Genomic DNA, 25,980 nt, shown 5'->3' on the forward strand with positions numbered 1-25,980 from the left:
AGAGTTCCAGATTCCCACTGCCCTTTGTGTGAAGAAGTGCTTCCTGACATCACCCCTGAACAGCCTGGCTCTAATTTTAAGGTTACGCCCCCTTGTTCTGGACTCCCCCACCAGAGGAAATAGTTTCTCCCTATCGACCCTATCAACTCCTTCAATCATCTTAAACACCTCGATTAGATCACATTTTAATCTTTTAAACTCGAGGGAATACAAGCCCAGTCTGTGCAACCTGTCCTTGTAATTTAACCCTTTTAGTCCCGGTATCATTCTGGTGACTCTGCTCCCCCTCCGAGGCTGATATATCCTCCCTGAGGGATGGGGCCTGGCACTGAACGGAATACTCCCGATGGGGCCTGTCCAGAGCTTTATATAACTGTAGCACAACTTCCAACTCTTTGTATTCCAGACCCTGAGATAAAGGCTAACATCACATGAGCCTTTTAAACTATTTTTTGTGCCGTCCATTACCTTTTTAGTGATTCCTATGCACAGACCAATAAATATCGCTGCTCCTCCACATCATCACTATGTCTACCCTATCAACCCTTTCATAATCTTCGATCAGGTCACCCCTCAGCCTTCCCTCTTCTAGAGAAAAGACCCCCAGCCTGTTCAATCTTTCCTGATGGGTATAACTTCTCAGTTCTGGTATCACTCTTGTAATTCTTTTTTGCACCTTCTCTAGTGCCTCTATATCAATCTTATAACATGGAGACCAGAACTGTGCACAGTACTCCCAAGTGTGGTCTAACCACGGTTCTATACATAACTTCTCTGCTTTTCAATTCTATCCCCCTAGAAATGAACCCCAGTGTTTGGTTTGCTTTGCTTTTTTATATGACCTTATTAAGCTGTGTTGCTACTTACACAGGATTACACAGTATATACGGCACAGAAACAGGCCATTCGGCCCAACCAGTCCATGCCAGTGTTTGTGCTCCACTCGAGCCTCCTCCCGTCATTTCTCATCTAAATCTATCCACATAACCCTCTATTCCCTTCTCCCTCATGTGCTTGTCTAGCCTCCCCTTAAATGCATCTATACTATTTGCCTACACCACTCCCTGTGGTAGCGAGTTCCACATTCTCACCACTCTCTGGGTAAAGAAGTTGCTTCTGAATTCCCTATTGGATTTCTTGGTGACTATCTTATATTGATGACCTTTAGTTATGCTCTTCCCCACAAGTGGTAACATTCTCTCTGTGTCCACTCTGTCAAAACCTTTCATAATTTTAAAGCTCTCAGCCTTTTTTCAAGCGACAAGAGCCCCAGCCTGTTCATCCTTTCCTGATAGGTGCACCCTCGCATTTCTGGTATCATCCTTGTAAATCTTCTCTGCACCCTCTCCAGTGCCTCTATATCCTTTTCATAATATAGTGACCAGAACTGTACGTACTTTTCGTGCTCTTTCTATCTAGATTTAACTGAGTAATCCATCAGTCAGAACTCAGTGTGGCAGGCCAAGAGTTAATTCAGCAGTGGCTGGGTGCAAATATGGCTTTTTTCCTGAGCAGCTGAAACATCTGACCTACTTTTAGGATTGACCTTGATTTGTTGTTCTAGCAGAGGTGGCGGCTCAATCACGCAATTGGCTTTGGTGCATGATTAAGCCAGACACGTGACCATCCCTGCAACAGTCGAGAGATGAACTCTTGTTGTGTGATTTCCTGCTGGCTCACCTCCAATCGACTGAAGGATCGGTTGCGTTTTTACAAACGATTAAATTGCTCTCAAAGTTGGCAAAAAGGCAGGTGAGCGAGTGAGCAGATAAACGGCAGAATTTCAAGGGCAGCACTCTTGGCATTTGCTCTGATTTCGCAAGGGAACTTAAATCAGAAAGTGGCCTAGATGGCATGTGTTCAAATGGCCCTTTATGTATCTTGGCAACGGGACTGGCTCTGGTAATTGGCTAATTTTTGTTTTCTCAGAATACTCCCGTGCTGTTTGTGTGCTGTTGGGAAGCCGTGTCTATTTTTGTGTAGGCAGCTTGTGCAAGGGCTTTTAATAGATATTGGTCCAGTAGCACTCAACTTGGGACATCATTAGAATATAAAGCACTACCTGTACTAAGTATATGCTGACGGCATAAACTGAACTGTTTGATTGCAGTACTTTGATCTTAATTTGAACTGTAACATAGCGTACATATGAATTGTGGAAATGTAGGGAATTTAATCATTTAAAAAAAAAATGAATTCTCGGGATGTGGGTGTCGCCGGCAAAGCCAGCATTTATTGCCCTTGAGAAGGTGATGGTGAGCTGCCTTCTTGAACCGCTGCAGTCCGTGTGGTGAAGGTGCTCCCACAGTGTTGTTGGGAGTGAGTTTGACCCAGCGACGATGAAGGAACAGCTAATATATTTCCAAGTCAGGATGGTGTGTAACTTGGAGGGGAACGTGGAGCTGGTGGTGTTCCCATCCACCTTCTGCTCTTGTCCTTCTAGGTAGTGGAGGTCACTGGTTTGGGAGGTGCTGTCAAAGGTACCTGAATAAGTGATGCATAGTACACGTCTACACCCACTTCACTCACCAATAGCAGAATACTGCTACTGTATTTCCTCAAACTGTCATTAACTAGTGCCCAGGTATATAGGGTGAACATCTCTCTCTCCAGCCTAGGTATATAGGGTGAACATCTCTCTATCCAGCCCAGGTATATGAGATGGACATCTCTCTGTGCAGCCCAGGTATATTGGGTGGCCACCTCTCTGTCCAACCCAGGTATATAGGGTGGACATCTCCCTGTCCAGCCCAGGTATATCGTGTGGGCATCTCTCTCTCCAGCCTAAGTATATAGGGTGGACATCTCTCTGTCCAGCCCAGGTATATAGGGTGTCCATCTCTCTGTCCAGCCCAGGTATATAGGGTGGACATCTCTCTGTCCAGCCCTGGTATGTAGGCCGGACAAACCTCTACCAACCATCACCTTTTCAGGCCAACTAGGAATGAGCTCTAAATATCAGTTGGTGACATCCCAGGAATAATTGGTTGTGGGGCAAACCCTCAAGATGAACATTTGCTTCCCCACATGGAGAAGGAGCAAATGCAAAGGGCATTTCCCAGCAGCTAGATTTAACATACTTCTGGTGAAGCTACATTGTAGGGTTGATAACGCTCCTGTGAAATGCCTTGGGATGTTTTACTACATTAAAGGCACTCTATTGTAAGATTGCGATCCCGGGTCTCTCACACACATCCAAAGTGTCTTGGGAGTTATAAGGCATTTTATTAAGGGAACGGTAGTTCAAATATAGTCAAAACACAACACACAGTCAAGACAGACATCACAGACATACGACCATGACAAGTAGCTGGTACTAGTCCTGATCGGATAGACGGCTTGTGGTACGAACAGTTCTTATCTTCACCGTCTGCCCTGAAACGCCTTCTGGGTCTTTCTTTTATTATTTTTTTAAGGGTGGGCCTGGTGTAGGATATGGACAGGACCATTTAACCTGTAATATGTCGGGTTCTTTGTCTCAACTCATGGGCGAAACCATCCTCTTCACATTTATCCTCCCAGGGTTGGAGTCACACAGGCCATTCTTGACCAGATGTCTGGAGCTGCCTGCTATCAGTTATTGATGCTCACGCTGTTCAAGTCGCTTTAGCTGTTGTGGAGTGGAATGAATCCTTCAATTCTAACACCAATCTGGAGAGACTTTTTGGTCTCAAGTTATTTCTTCCAATTCACGATTTCTTACGCTATAAATCGAAGTTCTTGGTGTCCTGGTCAATATTTATTCTTCAGCCAACACATAAAAACAGATTGCTGTTTGTGGGAGCTTGCTGTGCGCAAACTGGTTGCCGTGTTTCCTATATTATAACAGTGACTACACTTCAAAAAGTACTTCATTGGCTGTAAAGCGCTTTGAGACATCCGGTGGTTGTGAAAGGTGCTATACAAATGCAAGTTCTTTCCAGCACCTGCAATGGGCAAAGAGGCAAGGGAAGGAGATGAGGCAAGAGTTTCATACAGATTGATTAAGTGGTTAGCCTTTTGTTCTGTAAACGAGCTGGAAATATCTAGAATCGTAGGGCTGGATTTTTGGTTGGAGGCTTCTCAGCGGGCTAATGGCAGCGAGTCGGTAAATTTTGCACCTGGAAATGGTTTGCGACAGCAGCCAACTAATTCGGTTGCTGTGCCCTGAGTGTGGAGCAGAGCGCTAAGGGAGGCGTTCCACACCTCTCTCGGGATGCTGGGCCGGGTGAGCAACTGAAAATCCCGAGCTAAAGAGCCGGCTTCGGAGTGCTCGAAGAGAGGCCACCCTGGGGGAAAAAAACGGTACAAAAAACATTCACTATATATTGCCCACCCCAAATAAAGATAAATCGTATAAAGAAACCAATCACACTTGCCTCTCACAGTCATTCCTTCCCTCACTGCCGCCGAGATGGCTCTTACCTCCAGCTTTCTCAGGCAGGTTGGCTACAGGGTGATGCAGGCTGAGCGTGAAACACATTTTTATATCGGGACGATACCGGGGTCATTGCACGCCGGTGCGACGGTCCCGGGCGGTATGGCTCAACGCCGCCACAAAACCGGCACCAACTGGCTGCCCGGATGGTAATCATTTCCAGACCCTTTACCGCCCCTCTGGGGCACTAACCGAGGCGCAATCAAAACGAAAATCCAGTCCATTTAACAGCACAGAAGGAGACCATTTGGCCCACTGTGCCAAAGTTTTATGCAGGTTTGGGTTAAACGTCTCGTCGGAAGGACGGCACCCCCGACAGCGCTGCACTCCCTCAGTACTTCAAGAGTCGGCCTGGATTAAGTGCTCAAGTCCTGGAGTGGCAGGATGTGGGTTTTGCCAATTTGATTCCTCAGATCGAGCAAGTTCTTGGCTTCAAGCTACTGCGATGAGGTGATGCCTAGGGACTACCCAACAGGTTAGGAGCTGGAAGATTAAAGGATAAGTCACCCTCACTCTTAACTGTCTCCATCGTCCGTACTTGCAGGGGCCTGAAAAAGAGGTCACCTTCTGATCTTAATGTGTTTTTTTTGTGGGGGGGGAGGCGGGGTGCATGGGGTTAGTGCTTAATTTGGGGCAGAAGTGGTGGGAAATGCGTAAGGCGATCAGTTAACTTAAAAAAAAATAGACAGACTTGCATTTACATAGCATCTTTCATGACCATTGGACGTTCCAAAGTGCTTTGCAGCCAAGGAAGCGCTTTTAAAAAAAAAAAGTGTAGTCACTGTGGTAATGTAGGAAATGCGGCAGCTAATTTAGGCACAGCAAGCTCTCAAAAACAACAATGAGATATTTATCAGATAATCTATTTTTGTTATGTTGATTGAGTGATAAATATCGGCCAGGACATCGGGATAACTTCCCTGCTCTTCTTCAAAGTAGTGCCATGGGATTTTTTATGTCTACCTACGAGGGCAGATGGGGCCTCGGTTTAACATCTCATCCGAAGACGGCACCTCCGACAGTGCCGTGCTCCCTCGGCACTGCACTGGAGTGTCAGCCTAGATTATGTACTCAAGTTCCTAGAGTGGGGCTTGAACCTTCTGATTTGGGCGAGAGTGCTACCCACTAAGCCATGGCTGACACGGTTAACAATAATTGACTTAAAAGTAATTGTAATTCTATCCTTGGAAATATTTCAGATTGTCCAATGGCAGACCAAAATATGGACATATCCTCAACAATAAATGACTTTATCGCCACTGATCCGAGTGGATTGATATCAAGCTCCTTGGGCACAGCAGGCATGGACTTTAACCGGAAACGCAAAGGAAGTTCCACAGATTATCAGTAAGTTTAAACAGCGATGATTTTGTCTTTAGTTCGACATCTCCTTCCGCAAATTTTTAAGAAGAACTTCCCTCGTTATCTTTCTCTCCTCGCCATTGTTGTCCTGGAGAAGATTTGACAATCTCCATTTTTCAGTCTGTCTTTCTTCACCCTTTGAGGAGGAACAGATAGATGGGCTGGGAGTGTGGGAGGGAGGTGGTGGATGGGGGGGGGAGGGGCAGGGGGGGAGTCTGGGTGGGGATCTGTACCAACGTTAACCCAAAACTTTTGTTCGAGTAGTTTTGCTCTCAAGTGGGTTCACATTCTGCTTCAGAGACTGGAACACATAATCCAAGCTGACACTCCCCTTGCCAGTACTGATGGAGTGCTGCACTGTCGGAGGTGCTGTCTTTCAGATGAGACGTTAAACCGAGGCCCCGTCTGACCCCTCAGATGGACATAAACGATCCCATGGCCACTATTTTGATGAAGAGCAGGAGAGTTCTCCCAGTGTCCTGGGCCAATATTTATCCTTCAATCAATATCACTAAAACAGATTATCTGGTCATTATCACATTGCTGTTTGTGTGCAAATTGGCTGCTGCGTTTTCTACATTACAGCAGTGACTACTTTCCCAAATTAATTCACTGGCTGTAAAGAGTTTTGGGGTGTCCTGAGGTTATCAAAGATGCTGCCGAAATGCAAGTCTTTCTAGTTTATTTGATGCTTGGTCACTGTTGCTTTTGTAGTTTTAATGACTTGGATGAAGGAATAGAGAGCTGTACAAACACGTTTGCAATTGATGCTAAGTTAGGCAGGACAGTAAGTAATGCAGATGGGAGCAGGAAGTTACAAAAGGACATAGACAGAGAGGATGGGCAAAACTAGGGCAAAAGAAGGTCATCCACTTTCATAGAATCATAGAAATTTACAGCACAAAGGAGGCCGTTCGTCCCATCATGTCTGCGCTGGCCGCCAAAGAGTTATTCAGCCGAATCCGACTTTCCAGCTCTTGGTCCGTAACTCTGTAGGTTATGGCACTTCAAGTGCACATCCAAGTACTTTTTAAATGGGGTGAGGGTTTCTGCCTCTACCACCCTTTCCAGACCCCCGGCCATCCTCTGGGTGAAGAAAGTTCTCCTCAAATCCCCTCTAAACCTCCTACCAATTACTTTCAATCTATGCCCCCTAGTTGTTGACCACTCTGCTAAGGGATATAGGTCCTTCTTATCCATTCTATCTAGGCCCCTCATAACTTTATACACTTCAATAATGTCTCCCCTCAGCCTCCTCTGTTCCAGAGAAAACAAACCCAGCCTATCCAATCTTTCCTCATAGCTAAAACTCTCCAGTCCAGGCAACATCCTCATAAATCTACTCTGTACCCGCTCTCGTGCAGTCACATCTTTCCTGTAATGTGGTGACCAGAGCTGCACGCAGTACTCTAGCTTGTGGCTTAACTAGTGTTTTATACAGTTCAAGCATAACCCCCTGCTCTTTTATATTCTATGCCTCGGCTAATAAAGGCAAGTATTCTGTATGCCTTCTTCACCACTGCTCGCAGCAGTGTCCTGCAGGTCAATCTCCACTTGCTGGAGAATTCAGGCCAATCCAGGGGGGTTGAGCACCCAAACTTTGCCCCTCAGCAGCCTCGTTCGGTTGACTTTTTATAACGTAATTAGGAATGACTGAGTTCAGTTTCCGATGACCTAATTCTTAACACCTGACAGCACCTTGCTATGAACAAAAGCCAATTGGCCTCCAAGAATTGATTGCTGCGTATGTCTCTCTAGATTTGTTTACCCCCATCATGTTCGTGTGGAATGCATTTTCCTCTTGATTTAACTGGAGGTGTGAAATAGATGTTGTACAAGCCAGAATACCCATGTATTACCATTGTAGTTACATGGTTTCAGACACTTGCCCTGCGAACAGTCAAGACGTTGAACAAATATCTTCACGGTAGAAAACACAAAAACATCCCAATAGTGGATAATCAAGGGGTTATGGAGAGGGAGGAACGTAATACAATCACTATCACTAAAGAAGTAGTACTCGGTAAAGTAATGGGACTAAAGGCGGACAAGTCCCCTGGACCTAATGGCTTACATCCTAGGGTCTTAAAAGATAGTGGATATATTGTTTGTAATCTACCAAAATTCCCTGGATTCTGGGGCAGTTGCAGCGGATTGCAAAACCGCAAATGTAACGCTCCTATTTAAAAAAGGAGGCAGACAGAAAGCAATTAGACCAGTTAGCCTAACATCTGTCTTTGGGAAAATGCTGGATTCCATTATTAAGGAAGCAGTAGCGGGACATTTGGAAAAGCATAATTCAATTAAGTAGAGTCAGCATGGTTTTATGTAAGGGAAATCATGTTTGACAAATTTGCTGGAGTTCTTTGAGGATATAACGAGCAGGAAGGATAAGGGGGAACCAGTGGATGTGGTGTATTTGGATTTCCAGAAGGCATTCGATAAGGTGCCACATAAAAGGTAACTGCACAAGATAAAAGCTCACGGGGGTGGGGGTAATATATTAGCATGGATAGAGGATTGGCTAACTAACAGAAAACAGAGAGTCAGGATACATGGGTCATTTTCCAGTTGGAAAACAGTAACTAATGGGATGCCGCAGGGATCGTGCTCAACTATTTACAATCTATATTAATGACTTGGATGAAGGGACCGAGTGTAATGTAGCCAAGTTTGCTGATGATACAAAGATGGATGGGAAAGCAAATTGTGAGGACGACACAAAACATCTGCATAGGGATATAGACAGGCTAAGTGAGTGGGCAAAAATTTGGAAAATGGAGTATAATGTGGGAAAATGTGAGGTTATCCACTGTGGCAGAAAAAATAGAAAATCAAATTATAATTTAAATGGAGTAAAGTTGCAAAGTGCTGCAGTACAGAGAGATCTGGGGGTCCTTGTGCATGAAATGCAAAAAGTTAGTATGCAGATACAGAAAGTAATCAGGAAGGCAAATGCAATTTTGGCCTTTATTGCAAGAGGGATAGAGTATAAAAGCAAAGAAGTCCTGCTACAACTGTACAGGGTATTGGTGAGACCACACCTAGAGTTCTGCGTTCAGTTTTGGTATCTATATTTAAGGAAGGATATACTTGCATTGTAGGCTGTTCAGAGAAGGTTCACAAGGTTGATTCCGGAGATGAGAGGGTTGACTTATGAAGATAGGTTGAGTAGGTTGTGCCTATATTCATTGGAGTTCAGAAGGATGAGAGGTGATCTTATCGAAACATACAAGGTAATGAGAGAGCTCGACAAGGTGGATGCAGAGAGGATATTTCCACTTATAGGGGGAACTAAAACTAGGGGACATAGTCACAGAATAAGGGGTTGCCCATTTAAAACTGAGATGAGGAGGAATTTCTTCTCTGAGGGTTGTAAATCTGTGGAATTCTCTGCCCCAGAGAGCTGTGGAGGCTGGGTCATTGAATATAATTAAGGCGGAGATGGACAGATTTTAGAGCGATAAGGGAATAAAGGGTTATGGGGAGCGGGCTGGGAAGTGGAACTGAGTCCATGATCAGATCAGCCATGATCTTATTAAATGCTGGAGCAGGCTCGAGGGGCCAAATGGCCTATTCCTGCTCCTATTTCTTATGTTCTTATGTTCTCATTTCAAAGCTGAGAATAGCACCAGAGTTTTCAATTAGCAAACTATTTTTAACAATGGTGCATAACTCGGACAACTCGGTGAAAGGTTTCATCTGCGATAACGCTGACCTGACCGATCTTCTTTAATACATTCCTTGCTTTCAAATCCTTCCATGGCCTCGCCCTCCCGATGTAAAAACATAAGAAATAGGAGCAGGAGCAGGCCATTTGGCCCCTTGAGCCTGCTCTGCCAATGAATAAGATTATAGCTGATCTGATTTTGACCTCGACTCCACTTTCCTGCCTGTTCCCCATAACCCTTGACTCCCCTGTAGTTCAAACATCTATCGATCTCAGCCCGCAATATATTCAATGACCCAGCCTCCACAGCTCTCTGGGGTAGAGAATTCCAAAGATTCACGACGGCCTGAGAGAAGAAATTCCTCCTCATCGTTTTAAAAGGGCGAGCCTTTATTCTGAAACTTTACCTCCTAGTTCTAGATTCCCCCACGAGGGGAAACATCTTCTCTGCATCTACCCTGTCAATCCCCTAAGAATCTTATACAATTCAATAAAATCTCTGCAATCTCCTCCAGCCCTACATTCCCCCGAGATCTCAGCTATCCATCAATTCTGGCCTTTTGAGCATCCCTGATTATAATCGCTTCACCATTGGTGTCCGTGCCTTCTGTTGCCTTGACCCCAAGCTCTGGAATTCGCTGCTTAAACCTCTCTACCTCTCTCTCCTTAAAACCTACCTCTTTGACCAAGCTTTAAGTCACCTGCCTGAATATCTCCTTATGCGCTCAGTGTAAAATTTTGTTTTAATAATTCTCCTGTGAAGTGTCTCAGGATGTTTTACTGCGTCATAGGCGGTGTATAAATACAAGTTCTTGTTGTTACATCCCATAATTGTTGCTCCACTGCTGAATAGTTTTAGATCTCGAGACCTGTTCCGATTTCTTGTTCTTCTCCCTTTGCCATCCCCGTGACACCCCCCCCCCCCACCCCCCCCCCAAAAAAAATCAAAATCATAGAATGATACAGCATAGAAAAGGGCCATTCAGCCCATCGAATCTCTGCCAGCTATTTGAAAGAGCCGTCCAATTAGTCGCACTTCCCCCCTGCTACTCTTTACCCATATCTTTGTAAATGTTTTCAGTGCGCGTACTTATCCAGCGTATTCTTTACGAGCTGGCGATTTGGGGGTGTATTTACAGAGTTATAAAGGTGTCTGTCACAGTTTAGAGGTCACACGTGTAAGGGACCTTTTTTTGAAATTTGTTTTTTATGGAATAAACCTCAGACACTGTGCTCATATCAAACTTTTATTTTCTTAAAAAAATAAATTATTGCTCGATGTGAAAGAGCTATCCAATTAGTCCCAATTTTCCACCCCCCCTTCCCCAGCTCTTCTCCATAGCCCTATAAATCTTTCCTTTTCAGGTATATATCCAATTCCCTTTAATATTGAATCTGCTTCCACCATCCTTTCAGGCAGTGCATTTTGTTGGGGAAGGGTATCGAGGGATATGGAGCAAAGGCAGACAGACAACAACTTGCTGCGTCCCCAATGAAGTACTTTTAGGAGTGTAGTCACTGTTGCCATGTAGGAAATGCGGCAGCCAATTTGCACACAGCAAGCTCCCACAAACAGCAGCGTGATAATGACTAGTTGTATTTTTATAGTGATGTGGGTTGAGGGATAAATATTGGCCAGGACACTGGGAGAACTCGCCTTCAAAATAATGTCATGGTATCTTTTACATCTAGCTGAGAGAACAGATAGCGTCTCCTTTTAAGGCTCATCCGAAAGGTGGCACTTCCGACAGTGCAGCGCTCCCTCAGCACTACACTGGGAGCATTGGCCTAGATTATGTGCTCAAGTCTCTGCAGTGGGACTTGAACCCGCAATCTTCTGACTCAGAGACGTGAGTGCTACCCACTGAGCCACAGCTGACACTGACAATCAATTGTTGATCTTAAATCTGAGATTGATAGCTTTCTGTTAACCAAAGGTAATAAAGGATATAGGCCAAAGGCGGGTATATGGAGTTAGGTCACAAGTCAGCCACGATCTCATTGAATGTCGTAACTAGATTATGTGCTCCAGTCTCTGGAATGGGAACTGAACCCACGACCTCTGATTCTGAAGCAAGAGTGCTACCCACTGAGCCAAATCTGAGACCTTGGTGGGGCAGGTACTTACTCAGGAACTATTGCCCTGAAATGAATGATATTTAGTATGAAATAATTCTTGTTGAAACTAGTGATTAGGGCCCCAAGTTTCCATACGCGGCAAAATGGGTGCCCCTCCGAGCTGGGCGCCGTTTTTCGCGCCGAAAACGGCACCTGAAAAAAAACGCGCTATTCTCGAGCGCTTTGCAACTCGATGTCTGCTTGGCGCGGCGCCCAGGGGGCGGAGCCTACCACTTGCGCCGATTTTGTAAGTAGGAGGGGGGCGGGTACAATTTAAATGAGTTTTTTTCGAGCTGGCAACGCTGCGCATGTGCGTTGGAGCGTTCACGCATGCGCAGTGTGAAGGAAACATTGGCACTCGGCCATTTTAAAAAGTGCTGCAGAAAAAGTGAAAATTTGTTTATTGAACCCTTGCAAAGGCTTGTATTTTAATTTTCTTGATATTTCTGTGTGTGAGGGTGAGGGAGTGCATTCTGTAATTAAAGATAGACTGTGATAAACGGGACACATGCACTTGTTTGAGACTATTCAAATTCTTTGTAGCTGTTCAATTTTTAAAATTTTTTAATAAAACTACATTGCCCTTCCATGATCAGCACTGAGGCTTCTTGCAGCTTTCTCCTCCTGCCGTCCGTCGGGCCCGACAGCAAGTGGCTGCCTCAAGTAATGAGGCTTCCTGCAGCCTTCTCCCTGCCTCCTCCCCCCCCTGCCGTCGGGAACGGCTGCCTCAAGTAATGAGGCTTCCTGCAGCCTTCTCCCTGCCTCCTCCCCCCCCCTACTGTCTGGAACGGCTGCCTCAAGTAATGAGGCTTCCTGCAGCCTTCTCCGTGCCTCCATTCTAAGTTAGTTTGGAGTACGTTTTCACTGTGGAAACTTTCAAATCAGGCGTCAGTGGCCGGACACGCCCCCTTTTGAAAAAAAAATTCTGTTCAAAAGTGAAACTGTTCTACCTGACTAGAACTGCAGAAAACTTAAATGTGGAGAATTGCAATTTCTAAGATACTCCGTTCTCCACCAGTTGCTCCTAAAAATCAGGAGCAAATCATGTGGAAACTTGGGGCCTAGAAGTCTAATCAATATGTGAACGCCTAATATCTAGCATTTTAAACCCATGTGAATATATCGGACACTGATTGTTTTCCTTATTTTTCAGACTTGATGGCTTTTCATTTGAGTAAGTATGAAAACTCCTAACTGTTTTTCTTCCTGAAGTATTCGTGTGGTAGGGGTTTGGAGGTGAGGACGGGGGAGGTGTAATGAACTGCTTCAAATGGGCCATTAAGAAAGAAGAAAGACTTGCATTTCCATAGCGCCTTTCATGACCTCGACTTCCCAGAATGCTTTACAGTCAATGGCGCACTGTTGGAAAGTAGGAACATAGGAGCAGGAGTAGGCTATTCAACCCCTCGAGCCTGCTCCTCCATTCAATCAGATCATGGCTGAAATGCGACCAAACTCCATATACCCGCCTTTGGTCCATATCCGCTAATACCTTTGGTTACCAGAAAGCTATCAATCTCAGATTTAAAATGAACAATTTACCCCCAGCACCAATTGCCATTTGCTGAAGCGAATTCCAAACTTCTACCACCCTTTGTGTGTAGAAGTGTTTCCTAATTTCACTCCTGAAAGGCCTGGCTCTAATTTTTAGACTATGCCCCCTAGTCCTAGGATTTCCAACCAGCGGAAATAGTTTCTCTCTATCCACCCTATCTGTTCCCCTTAATATCTTGAAAACTTCGATCAGATCACCCCTTAACCTTCTAAATTCGAGGGAATATAACCCCAATTTGGAAACCTCTCCTCGTAGGTCCAGGTATCATTCTGGTAAACCCAAATTGCACTCCCTTCAAGGCCAATACATCCTTCTGAAGATATGGTGTCCAGAACTGCTCGCAGTACTCCAGGTGTGGTCCAACCAGGGTTTTGTAATAACTGTATCGAATAACTTGTCTATATGTTATCAAAGAGTGGCCATGGGTTGTGAGGTTTGAGCGCAGGGACTTAAATCACGCGCGTCACTGGACACAAGCATTAAAGGGTAGAGTCTTCATTTAATGACATCATCTCACCATCGGGTTACTCCCATTTGATAAAAGTCTCACTTTTTCTCTCTCTCACTTACTCTCTCTCTCTCGGTCTCTTGGCCTCTCTTCCCATCTCTTGCAATATTTGTCTCTCTCGAAGTTGCTGCTTCAATCTTTTTCCTCCCTCTGCCTTTTATCCTGTCCCTGTCTCACGCACTCGTGCTCTTTCTAGCTCTCGCTCCCTTCACCTCTTCCTCCATCTCCTCTTCTTCCCCCCCCCCCGCCACTTCCCTCTGCCCGCTTCTCCCCCTCTATCTTCCACCTATCCTCCCCCCCGACTCTCCTCCCCTCCCCCCCCGACTCTCCTCCCCTCCCCCCCGACTCTCCTCCCCTCCCCCCGACTCTCCTCCCCTCCCCCCCGACTCTCCTCCCCTCCCCCCCGACTCTCCTCCCCTCCCCCCCGACTCTCCTCCCCTCCCCCCCGACTCTCCTCCCCTCCCCCCCGACTCTCCTCCCCTCCCCCCCGACTCTCCTCCCCTCCCCCCCGACTCTCCTCCCCTCCCCCCCGACTCTCCTCCCCTCCCCCCCGACTCTCCTCCCCTCCCCCCCGACTCTCCTCCCCTCCCCCCCGACTCTCCTCCCCTCCCCCACCGACTCTCCTCCCCTCCCCCCCGACTCTCCTCCCCTCCCCCCCGACTCTCCTCCCCTCCCCCCCGACTCTCCTCCCCTCCCCCCCGACTCGCCTCCCCTCTCCCCCCCGACTCGCCTCCCCTCTCCCCCCCGACTCGCCTCCCCTCTCCCCCCCCGACTCGCCTCCCCTCTCCCCCCCCGACTCGCCTCCCCTCTCCCCCCCCGACTCGCCTCCCCTCTCCCCCCCCGACTCGCCTCCCCTCTCCCCCCCCGACTCGCCTCCCCTCTCCCCCCCCGACTCGCCTCCCCTCTCCCCCCCCGACTCGCCTCCCCTCTCCCCCCCCGACTCGCCTCCCCTCTCCCCCCCCGACTCGCCTCCCCTCTCCCCCCCCGACTCGCCTCCCCTCTCCCCCCCCGACTCGCCTCCCCTCTCCCCCCCCGACTCGCCTCCCCTCTCCCCCCCCGACTCGCCTCCCCTCTCCCCCCCCGACTCGCCTCCCCCTCCCCCCCCGACTCGCCTCCCCTCTCCCCCCCCGACTCGCCTCCCCTCTCCCCCCCCGACTCGCCTCCCCTCTCCCCCCCCGACTCGCCTCCCCTCTCCCCCCCCCCGACTCGCCTCCCCTCTCCCCCCCCCCGACTCGCCTCCCCTCTCCCCCCCCCGACTCGCCTCCCCTCTCCCCCCCCCGACTCGCCTCCCCTCTCCCCCCCCCCCGACTCGCCTCCCCTCTCCCCCCCGACTCGCCTCCCCTCTTTTCCCCCCCCCCCCGACTCTCCTCTCCTCCCCTCTCTCCATCTCACCTGCCCCCTCACTCTCTGCCCATCGACCTATCTCTGGTCTGTAAGTATATAGCAAGTGCCGATGTGCTTTCGGCGGGGTACGGTGTTGAATGACTCCATGGGTCCACATTGGAGCCACGACCATGTGATGGATTAGTCGAGTCAATCTGAAGCAGAGGAAAGCCTTCAAGAGATTGTTTGTTTGTGTTTATTTCAGGGACGGGATGGACACTGACAAAGAGGACCAACACAGCAGGTACAGTCAAATTGGTTTCAGCCATTTATTTAAACAAAATGGTGCTTTGGAACAATTTAATGATTTGCTTCTGGCCAAACTTAAAGATGCATTGTGTTAATGGAGTAAATCTGTAAAGAGGAAGAGAGTAACTTGTATCTACTCGTATTGTGTTCCTAATACAGATGAGGCAGCACACAGGGAGGTTAATAAGACACACCAGAGTGAGGAACAGGCCTTAGGGGCCGGCTTATATACAGTGCTCCCAAGCGATGCTGGGTTCCCTTGGGACTTCAGTGGATGAGCTCCCTGGTGGCGGAACATGGGAGTGCATGCATTACAGATACACACCATCACCCCCCCCCAAAGTCAAAGTGAAAACTATTTACAAGGTGAGGCGGTCGGGAGCCTTTCTTTCCCTGATGGACCGCCTCGGTACAAATGTCTGTTCTGGTGTGTTGGCTGTGCCCACGCTGGGCTGGCGTGTTGTTGGCCCTGCAGGTCTGCTAGGTGAGCCTGGCCTTGCTGGGCTGTTGGGCATGATGGGTTCGATTTCCTGGCGTAGTGTTGTTGATCCTTTGGGTGTGTGTTGTGGGCTCGAAAAAGGTGGTGTCTGCTGTGGGTTGTTCAGGGCAGTCTGTGAACCGCAGCCTCGTTTGGTCCAGGTGCTTTCTGCAAATTTGTCCATTGTCTAGTTTGACTACAAACACCCTACTCCCTTCTTTAGCTATTACCGTGCCCGCGATCCACTTGGGACCATGTCCATAGTTTAGCACATACACAGGGTCATTCAGATCAATTTCCCGTGACACACTGGCGCGACCATCATTTACATTTTGTTGCTGCCGCCTGCTCTCTACCTGATCAGATCATGCAGGTTGGGGTGAACCAGCGAGAGTCTGGTTTTAAGTGTCCTTTTCATGAGTAGCTCAGCCGGGGGTACCCCTGTGAGCAAGTGTGGTCTCGTGCGGTAGCTGAGCAGTACTCGGGACAGGCGGGTTTGGAGTGAGCCTTCTGTGACTCGTTTGAGGCTCTGTTTGATGGTTTGTACTGCCCGCTCTGCCTGCCCATTGGAGGCTGGTTTAAACGGGGCCGAGGTGACATGTTTGATCCCATTGCGGGTCATGAATTCTTTAAATTCGGCACTGGTGAAATATGGCCCGTTGTCACTGACCAGGATGTCAGGCAGGCCGTGGGTGGCAAACATGGCCCTCAGGATTTCAATGGTGGCGGTGGCGGTGCTTCCCGACATTATTTCACATTCAATCCATTTTGAAAAAGCATCCACCACCACCAGGAACATTTTACCGAGAAATGGGCCCACATAGTCGACATGGATCCTCGACCATGGTCTGGAGGGCCAGGACCACAAACTAAGTGGTGCCTCTCTGGGCGCGTTGCTCAACTGAACACATACGCTGCATTTCCGTACACAGGACTCTATAAATCAGAGTCGATACCGGGCCACCACACATGGGATCTGACTATCACTTTCATCGTTACTATACCCGGGTATATGCTGTGGAGATCCGAGATGAACGTCTCCCTGCCCTTTTTGAGTAGCACTACGCGGTTACCCCACAACAGGCAGTCTGCCTGAATGGACAGCTCGTCCTTTCGCCTCTGGAATGGCTTGATTAGCTCTTGCATTTCAACGGGGATGCTGGCCCAGTTCCCATGCAGTATACAGTTTTTTACTAGGGACAGCAGAGGATCTTGGCTGGTCCAAGTCCTAATCTGGCGGGCCATGACAGGTGATTTATTATTTTCAAACGCTTCCATGACCATCAACAAGTCTGCGGGCTGTGCCACCATCAACAAGTTTGCAGGCTGCACCATTTCCACCCCCGTGGTGGGCAATTGTAGCCGACTGAGAGCAACCGCACAGTTCTCGGTGCCTGGCCTGTGGCGGATGGTATAGTTATAAGCTGATAGCACGAATGCCCACCTTTGTATGCGGGCTGAGGCATTAGTATTTATCTCCTTGTTTTCAGCGAACAGGGATGTGAGGGGCTTGTGATTGGTTTTCAGCTCAAGTTTGAGGCCAAACAGTTCTGATGCATTTTTTTTACCCCGAACACACACGCTAATGCCTCTTTCTCGATCATGCTGTAGGCCCTCTCAGCCTTCGACAAGCTCCTGGAAGCATAGGCGACAGGTTGCGACTTCCCTGCAACGTTAGCTTGTTATAATACACACCCGACTCCGTACGACAACGTGTCACATGCTAGCACAAGTCTTTTACACGGGTTATACAATACAAGCAGCTTGTTGGAGCATAAAATGTTTCTGGCTTTCTCAAAAGCAATTACTTGTTTTTTTTCCCCCACACAGTTCTCACCTTTGCGCAATAACACATGTAAGGGCTCGAAGAGGGTGCTTAACTCTGGTAGGAAGTTACCAAAATAGTTGAGGAGTCCCAGGGACGACTGCAGCTGCGTGATGTTCTGTGGCCTGGGCGCATTCGTGATTGCCTCTGTCTTGGCGTCTATCACCCGAATGCCGTCCGCCGCGATCTTTCTCCCCCAAAACTCCACTTCTGTTGCCATGAAGACGCATTTCGACCTCTTCAGCCACAGCCCTATGCGATCCAGTCGCTGGAGGACCTCCTCCAGGTTTTGTAGGTGCTCGGCGGTGCCCCGACCCGTGACCAATGTTTCGTCCTGAAAGACCACCGTGTGTGGTACCGACTTGAGTAGGCTCTCCATGTTTCTCTGTACGATCACTACAGCCGACCGAATTCCAAACGGGCATCTGTTGTAGATGAACAGTCCCTTGTGCGTGTGATGCAGGTGAAGCCCTTCGAAGACTCCTCCAGCTATTGCGTCATGTAGGCCGAAGTCAGGTCGAGCTTGGTGAATGTCTTGCCTCCTGCCAGCGTCGCAAATAGGTCGTCTGCCTTAGATAGCGGGTATTGGTCCTATAGCGAGAAACGGTTAATAGTTACTTTATAATCGCCGCAAATCCTGACCGTGCCATCACTTTTGAGTACTGGAATAAATAGGTTGGCCCACTCGCTGAATTCCACTGGGGAGATGATGCCCTCGCGTTGCAGCCTGTCCAGCGTGATTTCCACTCTCTCCCTCATCATGTGAGATACCCCTGGCGCCTTGTTTTGTGCCTCTGGGACCAAGTGGATCCGTGCCTTCGCCCAGTAAAAGTTTCCAATGCCTGGCTCAAAAAGGAAGGAAATTTGTTAAGAACCTGGGTACATGAGGCCTCATCGACATGTGATAGCACTCGGTTGTCATCCCAGTTCCAGCAGATTTTGCCCAGCCAGCTCCTTCCAAGCAGTGTGGGGCCATCGCCCAGGACAGTCCAGAGTGGCAGTTCATGCACCATGCCCTCGTAGGTGACCTTAACCATGGCGCTGCCCAGGACAGTGATAAGCTCTTTGGTGTACGTTGTCAGTTTCGTGTGGATGGGGCTCCGGGCTGGTCTGAATACCTTGTTGCACCACAGTCTCTCAAATATCTTTTTACTCATGATGGATGGGCTAGTGCCAGTGTCCAGTTCCATGGCTATGGGTAAGCCATTCAATTTTATGTTTAGCATTATAGGTGGACATTTCGTCAAATGTGTGCACCCCGTGTACTTCAGCATCTGCCTCTTCTCTCTCAGGCTCGAAATTGCTTTGATCCACCATGGATTGATCTTCCTCTGCCACGTGGTGGTTAGCAGGTTTTGCAGAGCTTGCAGCTCGTTTGCAAGCTCATTGGAGGTGCCCCATTGTTCCACAGCTCTTGCAAACATACCCTTTGAAGCGGCATGAATAGGCTGAATGGAAGCCTCCACAATGCCAACAAGGTGTGAATTGCCTTGCATTCACCCTTTGTTGGGGACGCCAAGTCATCTGGGTCACCTGAGGCCTGCTGGCAGTTGCAGACTCGTGGGTTCTGCCCTGTACATTTCTGCTCGCAAACACAGTTCCAGTTAATTTATGAACATTGCTAGCACTTGTGTGCTGAGAGATTTGTTTGGTGTTATCACAAGTGGACATAAACGCCTGTGCTATCGCAATGGCCTTACTGAGGGTCGGTGTCTCTACAGTCAAAAGTTTTCGTAGGATGGTCTCGTAGCCAATGCCCAGTACAAAAAAGTCTCTGAGCATTTGCTCCAGGTAGCCATCAAACTCACATTGTCTTGTAAATTGCCTTAGCTCGGCGACGTAGCTCGCCACTTCCTGACCTTCAGATCGCTGGCACGTGTAGAACCGATACCTCGTCATCAGCACGCTCTCCCTCTGGTTAAGATGCTCCCGAATGAGTGTACACAGCTCCTCATACGACTTTTCTGTGGGTTTCACCGGAGACAGAAGATTCTTCATGAGGCTGTAGATCGGTGCCCCGCAGACTATGAGGAGGACCGCTCTTGTTTTTGCAGCGCTTCCTTCTCCGTCCAGCTCGTTGGCTGCAAAGTACTGGTCTAGCCGTTTGACATAGGCTTCCCAGTCCTCACCCTCCGAGAACTTCTCCAGGATGCCCACAGTTTACTGCATCTTTGTGTTGGATTCGTATTCTCGTCGCCAGTTGTTGTGCTCCTAACACAGATGAGGCTGCACACAGGGAGGTTAAAGTAACAGTGACCTCAATCTTTAATAACACACTCCAGAGTGAGGAACAGGCCTTAGGGGCCGGCTTATATACAGTGCTCCCAAGGGATGCTGGGATCCCTTGGGACTTCAGGGAATGAGCTCCCTGGTGGCGGAACATGGGAGTGCATGCTTTACAGATGCACAACAACTCGACTTCTTTTAATCAATGCAACGGTCTTTTCACATTCAATGATCCTCCGTCCACATAATCGCTTGCAAATCTCCCCTGGCATTGCTCTTTGTGAGTTGGAGGATACTCCATTTAATAACAAATGGGGATATTATTGTCAAATTGTGTGACCGGTAAAGTGTTGCTGTAACAATAACTTGCATTAGGATAGTGCCTTTAACGTAGTTAAAAACGTCCCAAGGTGCTTTACAGGAGCGTTATTAAAGAAGAATAACATTTGATACCGAGCCACATAAGAAGAAATTACTTCAGGAGACCAAAAGCTTGGTCAAAGAAGTAGGTTTTAAGGAGCGTCTTGAAGGAGGAAAGCGAGGCGGAGAGGTTTACGGAGGGAAGCAACTGAAGGCACGGCCATCAATGGTGGAGCAATGAAATGATCAAACAACATTTGACACCGAGCCACATAAATGAGAGTAATGCCCATTGAGTTACAGTTTATCAACTTGAGAATTTAGCTGTAGGTGTATAGATAGATAAATATTTGAACTGTTATTCTTGTGTCCTTATATCTCTAATGCTTGAACAGTCATTTGATATTTAGGCCCTCAGCTCTGGAATTCCCTCCCTAAACTTCCGCCTCTCCACCTCTCTATCATCGACTGGTTACAGCACAGAAGGAGGCCATTCAGCCCTTCAAGCCTGTGCTGGCTGTCTGCAACAACACTTCAGCTAGTCTCACTCCACCGCCCTTTCTCTGAAGTCCTTAAAAAAAAATTTTTTTTAAATTCCTTCAGGTACTTACCCATTTCCCTTTTCAAAGCCATGATTGAATTGCCTCCACCACTCTTTCAGGCAGTGCATTCCAGATCCTGATCACTCGCCGCATAAAAAAGTTTCCCCTTATGTCATCTTTGGATATTAAATCTGTGTCCTCTGGTTCTTGACCCTTCCGCCAATGGGAACGATTGCTCTCTATCTACTTTGGGGAGGTCTAATAAGGCAGGGAATCATCATCATCCAAGGCGGTCCTTCGTATAGAGGATGACTTGCTTCCATGCCAAAAAGGGATGAGTTCACAGGTGTTTCAATGAAGGACCTAATATTCCAGGTCCTGAACTACATCCTGTGCGTGGATTTTTTTTAACGTGTGGTGGCTGTTACACACCAGCCACCACACGGGCTTGACAGAGCTTGATCTTGGTCCAGTGGCAAGGATAAACCAAGATGACTGGAGACCAGCTTTGCTGCTCGGACCTAGTGCGCACAAATATCACAGTGTGGGCTGGCCCGTGCTGCCCCTGGGCCCACGCCTTGTCTGGCCCCCAAACTCGCGCCTCTCCATGGGAATACACATTAAATAGTACGACACTGAAAAGTGTAGGGGAGCAAAGGGACTTTGGAGTGCTGGTCCACAGATCCCCGAAGGTAGCAGGCCAGGTAGTTAAGGGGTTAAGAAGGCATATGGAATATTTGCCTTTATTAGTCGAGGCATGGAATACAAGAGCAAGGAGATTATGCTTCAACTGTATAAAACACTGGTTAGCCTGCAGTTGGAGTGCTGCATGCAGTTCTGGTCACCACATTACAGGAAAGATGTGATTGCACTGGAAAGAGTGCAGAGGAGATTTACAAGAATGTTGCCTGGACTGGAGAATTTTGGCTGAGGAAAGATTGGAGATGCTGGGTCTGTTTTCTCTGGAACAGTGGAGGCTAAGGGGAGACCTGATTGAGATGCATAAAATTATGAGTCTGAATAGAGTGAATAGGAAGGACCTGTTTCTCTTGGCAGAGGGGTCAACAACCAGGGGATATAGATTTAAAGTAATTGTTGGGAGATATAGAGGAGATTTGAGGGGCAATTTCTTCACCCAGAGGGTGGTGGAGGTCCAGAACTCGCTGCCTGAAAGGGTGGTAAAGGCAGAAACCCTCACTACATTTAAAAGATACTTGGATATTCACTTGAAGTGCTGTAACCTACAGGGCTACGGACCAAGAGCTGGAAAGTGGGATTGGCGGGATAGCTCTTGGTCAGCTGGCGTGGACATGATGGACCGAAATGGCCTCCTTCTGTGCTGTAAATTTCTATGATTCTACTCTGTCTGGACCCATCATGATTTTGAACACCTCGATTAAATCTCCTCCCAACCTTCTCTGCTCCAAGGGGAACAACCCCAGCTTCATCCACGTAACTGAAGTCCCTCATCCCTGGAATCATTCTCAGAAATCTTTTCTACACCCTCTTTAAGGCCTTCTTGGAGAGAGTGTAGAAAAGACGTTCCTTAAAACCTACCTCTTTAATCAAGCTTTTGATCATCTGTCCTAATATATCTCTATGTGGCTTCTGTGAGGTAATTCTAAATGCCCGATTTCATCGCCTTCGCACGACTTTGAGTCTATTCCTTGAATATGATGGTTTTACGATATTTTTATGTCTCCTCATCTAGGATGGAATGTACAGACCAACACGGGAGAGTGAAAAATGCCAGGTAATCCGCCAGCCCTTTTGTACTCCATGCCTCTATTTCTAAAGCCCAAGATCCCCACTAAAGAATGGAGCAGTCCATGCCCACATACAGCAAGACCTGGATAACATTCAGGCTGGGGCTGATAAATGGCAAGTAACATTCGCACCACACAAGTGCCAGATAATTACCATCTCCAACAAGCGAGTGTCTAACCACCGCCCCTTGACATTCAACGGTATTACCATTGCCGCGTCCCCGATCATCAACATCCTGGGGGTCACCATTGACCAGAAACTTAACTGGACCAGCCACATAAATACTATGGCAACAAGAGCGGGTCAGAGGCTGGGTATTCTGCGATGAGTGTCTCACCTCCTGACTCCCCAAAGCCTTTCCATCATCTATAAGGCACAAGTCAGGAGTGTGATGGAATACTCTCCACTTGCCTGGATGAGTGCAGCTTCAACAACACTCAAGAAGTTCGACACCATCCAGGACAAAGCAGCCCGCTTGATTGGCACCCCATCCAACACCTTAAACGTTCACTCCCTCCACCAGTAGCGCACCGTGGCTGCAGTGTACCATCTACAAGATGCACTGCAGCAACTCGCCAAGGCTTCTTCGGCAGTACCTCCCAGACCCGCGACCTCTACCACCTAGAAGGATGAGGGCAGCAGGCGCATGGGAACACCATCACCTCTATGCCCCTCCAAGTCACACACCATCCTGACTTGGAAGCATATTGCCGTTCCTTCATCGTTGCTGGGTCAAAATCCTGGAACTCCCTCCCTGACAGCACTGTGGGAGTACCTTTACCACACGGACTGCAGCAGTTCAAGAAGGCGGCTCATCACCATCTTCTCAAGGACAATTAGGGATGGGCAATAAATGCCGGCGTTGCCAACGACACCCACACCCCATTAATGAATATTTTTAAAAAGCTAGGATTGTTCTCGGAGTTGAACAGGTTAAGGGGAGATTGTAATAGAAGTGCTGAACATCATGAGTTTAGATAGAGTACATGGGGAGAAGCCGTTTCCAATGGTAGAAGGGCCAACAACCAGGGATCACAGATTTAATGTAATTCCCATCACCACATGGACTGCAGCAGTTCAATGAAATTCCCACCACCACCATCTCGGGGCAGCCCAGGTGGGCAATGAATGATGGCCTTACCAGCGATGCCCATATCCCGACAGAATAATTAAAAAAAAATTAAATCCGAATTACTGTAGAATAACAATTAAAAGGCAGCCGACTTGTGCCATTTTATGATGTAATTTCCACTGAGCTCAACCAGGAGAGATTTTGCATCTCACTTGGAGCAGAGAAGGTTAAGAGGAGATTTGACGGAGCTGTTTAAAATCATGACGGGTTTAGACAGAGTAATTATAGAGAAACTCTTTCCAGTGGCTGAAGGATCGATAACCAGAGGACACAGATTTAAGCTGATTGGCAAAAGAGGCTGAGGGGAGACTTGATTGAGGTGTATAACATTATGAGGGGCCTATATAGAGTGGATTGGAAGGATCTATTTCCCTTAGCAGAGGAGTCAACAACCAGGGACCATAGATTTAAAGTAATTGGTAGGAGGTTTAGAAGGGATTTGAGGGGAAATATTTTCACATAGAGGGTGGTGGGGGTCTGGAACTCACTGCCTGAAAGGGTAGTAGAGGCAGAAACACTCACCCCATTCAAAAAGTACTTGGATGTGCACTTGAAGTATCGTGTCCTATAGGGCTCCGGACGAAGAGCTGAACAGCGGGATTAGGCTGGATAGCTCCTTGCCAGCTGGCGAGGACACGATGGGCCGAAATGGCATCCTTCCGTGCTGTAACTTTCTATGATTCTATGAAGAACCAGAGGCGACATGAAGAAAAACTTTTTTACACTACAAGTAGTTAGAATCTGGAATGCACTGCCGGATAGGGTGGTGGACACAGATTCAATAGTCGCCTTCAAAAGGGAATTGGATAAATACTTGAAGGAGAAAATAATTACAGGGATATGGGGAAAGAGCGGGGGAGTGGGACTGACTGGATCGCTCTTCGAAAGAGCCGGCGCAGACTCGATAGGCTGAATGGCCTCCCTCTCTGCTGTCTGATTCTATGATTCTTATTGTTCAATTTTCAGAGAGGCTCATAGCCAGATTGAGAAGCGGCGACGGGATAAGATGAACAGTTTCATTGATGAATTAGCATCGATGGTACCAACTTGCAATGCCATGTCGAGGAAGCTGGACAAACTCACCGTGCTTAGGATGGCGGTACAGCACATGAAGACCCTGCGAGGTGAGGATTTGGCGGGTGAAATTTAAACGTATTCAAGTCCCTCAAACCTACACAGGATTTGTTCGATGTTGTGTCAATCTTCGTTTTTAAATGGCATTGTTATTTCCCACAGTGTTCAGGGAGTGTAGGAATCGGCGGACGATAAAAAGACCAAGGTCCACTTAGTCCACCTTCTACCCTCCTGGTAGTCGCACGATCCAATGATAATGGAGTTGTTAGTTAGTCACAGCAATCGATCTCTTGTCACTTCAGGGAACGGTAGCATAGTGGTTATGTCACTGCACTATAACCCAGAGGTCGGGACTAATGATCTGGAGACATGAGTTCAAATCCCGCCATTGTGGCTGGGGAATTTAAGGACATACAAACATAAGAAATAGGAGTAGGAGTAGGCTATTTGGCCCCTCGAGCCTGTTCTGCCATTCAATAAGATCATGGCTGATCTGATCTTGGCCTCCACTCCACTTCCCTGCCCTCTCCCTATAACCCTCGACTCCCCTATCGTTCAAAAATCTGGCTATCTCCACCTTAAATTCGGTTAAATAAATGTGGAATAAAAAGCTACTATCAGTAATGTTGACTTATGAAACTACCGGATTGTCGTAAAAACCCAGTTGGTTCACTAAGGAAAGGAAATCTGCCGTCCTTACTCCGTCTGGGCCTATATGTGACTGCAGACCCACAGCTATGTGGTTGAAGCTTAACTAACCTCTGAAATGGCCTAGCGAGCCACTCAGTTCTTAAGGGCAATTAAGGATGGGCAATAAATGCTGGCCTTGCCAGCGATGCCCACATCAAGTGAATGAATTTTTTTAAAAAACAGACACAGACAAGAAGCGAGGAAAACCCCTAGTGTTGGAGAGCTATGGGAACCACAGGTCCAAAGTCACCTGTTCCTCCCGAGCTCGCTACACTCATCACACGCCATGTCTCACATTACTGGATCCAAAATTTCTGAAATAAGCCAATAAATTAATCAAATGCACTCCTGGCTGGTCTCTCACATTCTACCCTATGTAAACCATCAGCTCATCCAAAATTCTGCTGCCCGTGCCCTAACTTGCACCAAGTCCCGCTCACCCATCACCCCCGTGCTTGCTGACCTACATTATCTCCCGGTTAAGCAACACGTCGATTTCAAAATTCTCATCCTTTCAACTCCTACCATCGCCTCGCCCCTCCCTATCTCTGTAATCTCCTCCAGCTCCACAACTCTTTGCCCCCCCCCCCCCTTCACCCCCGCCTCGTCGAGATATCTGCGCTC

At 47.9% G+C, this 25,980-nt stretch overlaps 1 protein-coding gene across 2 annotated transcripts in view; it reads left to right on the plus strand.

The window, feature by feature from the left end:
- Nucleotides 1-1,871: 1,871 nt before the first annotated feature.
- Nucleotides 1,872-25,980, plus strand: part of LOC139280036 (basic helix-loop-helix ARNT-like protein 1) — a 71,382-nt gene continuing 47,273 nt past the window's right edge. For both annotated transcript variants that reach the window (XM_070899479.1, XM_070899478.1), the window contains exons 1-6: nucleotides 1,872-1,902; nucleotides 5,617-5,764; nucleotides 12,721-12,741; nucleotides 15,219-15,257; nucleotides 22,405-22,446; nucleotides 24,559-24,716. In XM_070899479.1, the coding sequence (XP_070755580.1) occupies nucleotides 1,875-1,902; nucleotides 5,617-5,764; nucleotides 12,721-12,741; nucleotides 15,219-15,257; nucleotides 22,405-22,446; nucleotides 24,559-24,716 (436 nt within the window). In that variant the 5' untranslated portion in view covers nucleotides 1,872-1,874. The remainder of the gene's footprint in view (nucleotides 1,903-5,616; nucleotides 5,765-12,720; nucleotides 12,742-15,218; nucleotides 15,258-22,404; nucleotides 22,447-24,558; nucleotides 24,717-25,980) is intronic.

The sequence above is a fragment of the Pristiophorus japonicus genome, chromosome 14 (assembly GCF_044704955.1).
Source record: "Pristiophorus japonicus isolate sPriJap1 chromosome 14, sPriJap1.hap1, whole genome shotgun sequence".
NCBI classification, from domain to species: Eukaryota; Metazoa; Chordata; class Chondrichthyes; family Pristiophoridae; genus Pristiophorus; species Pristiophorus japonicus.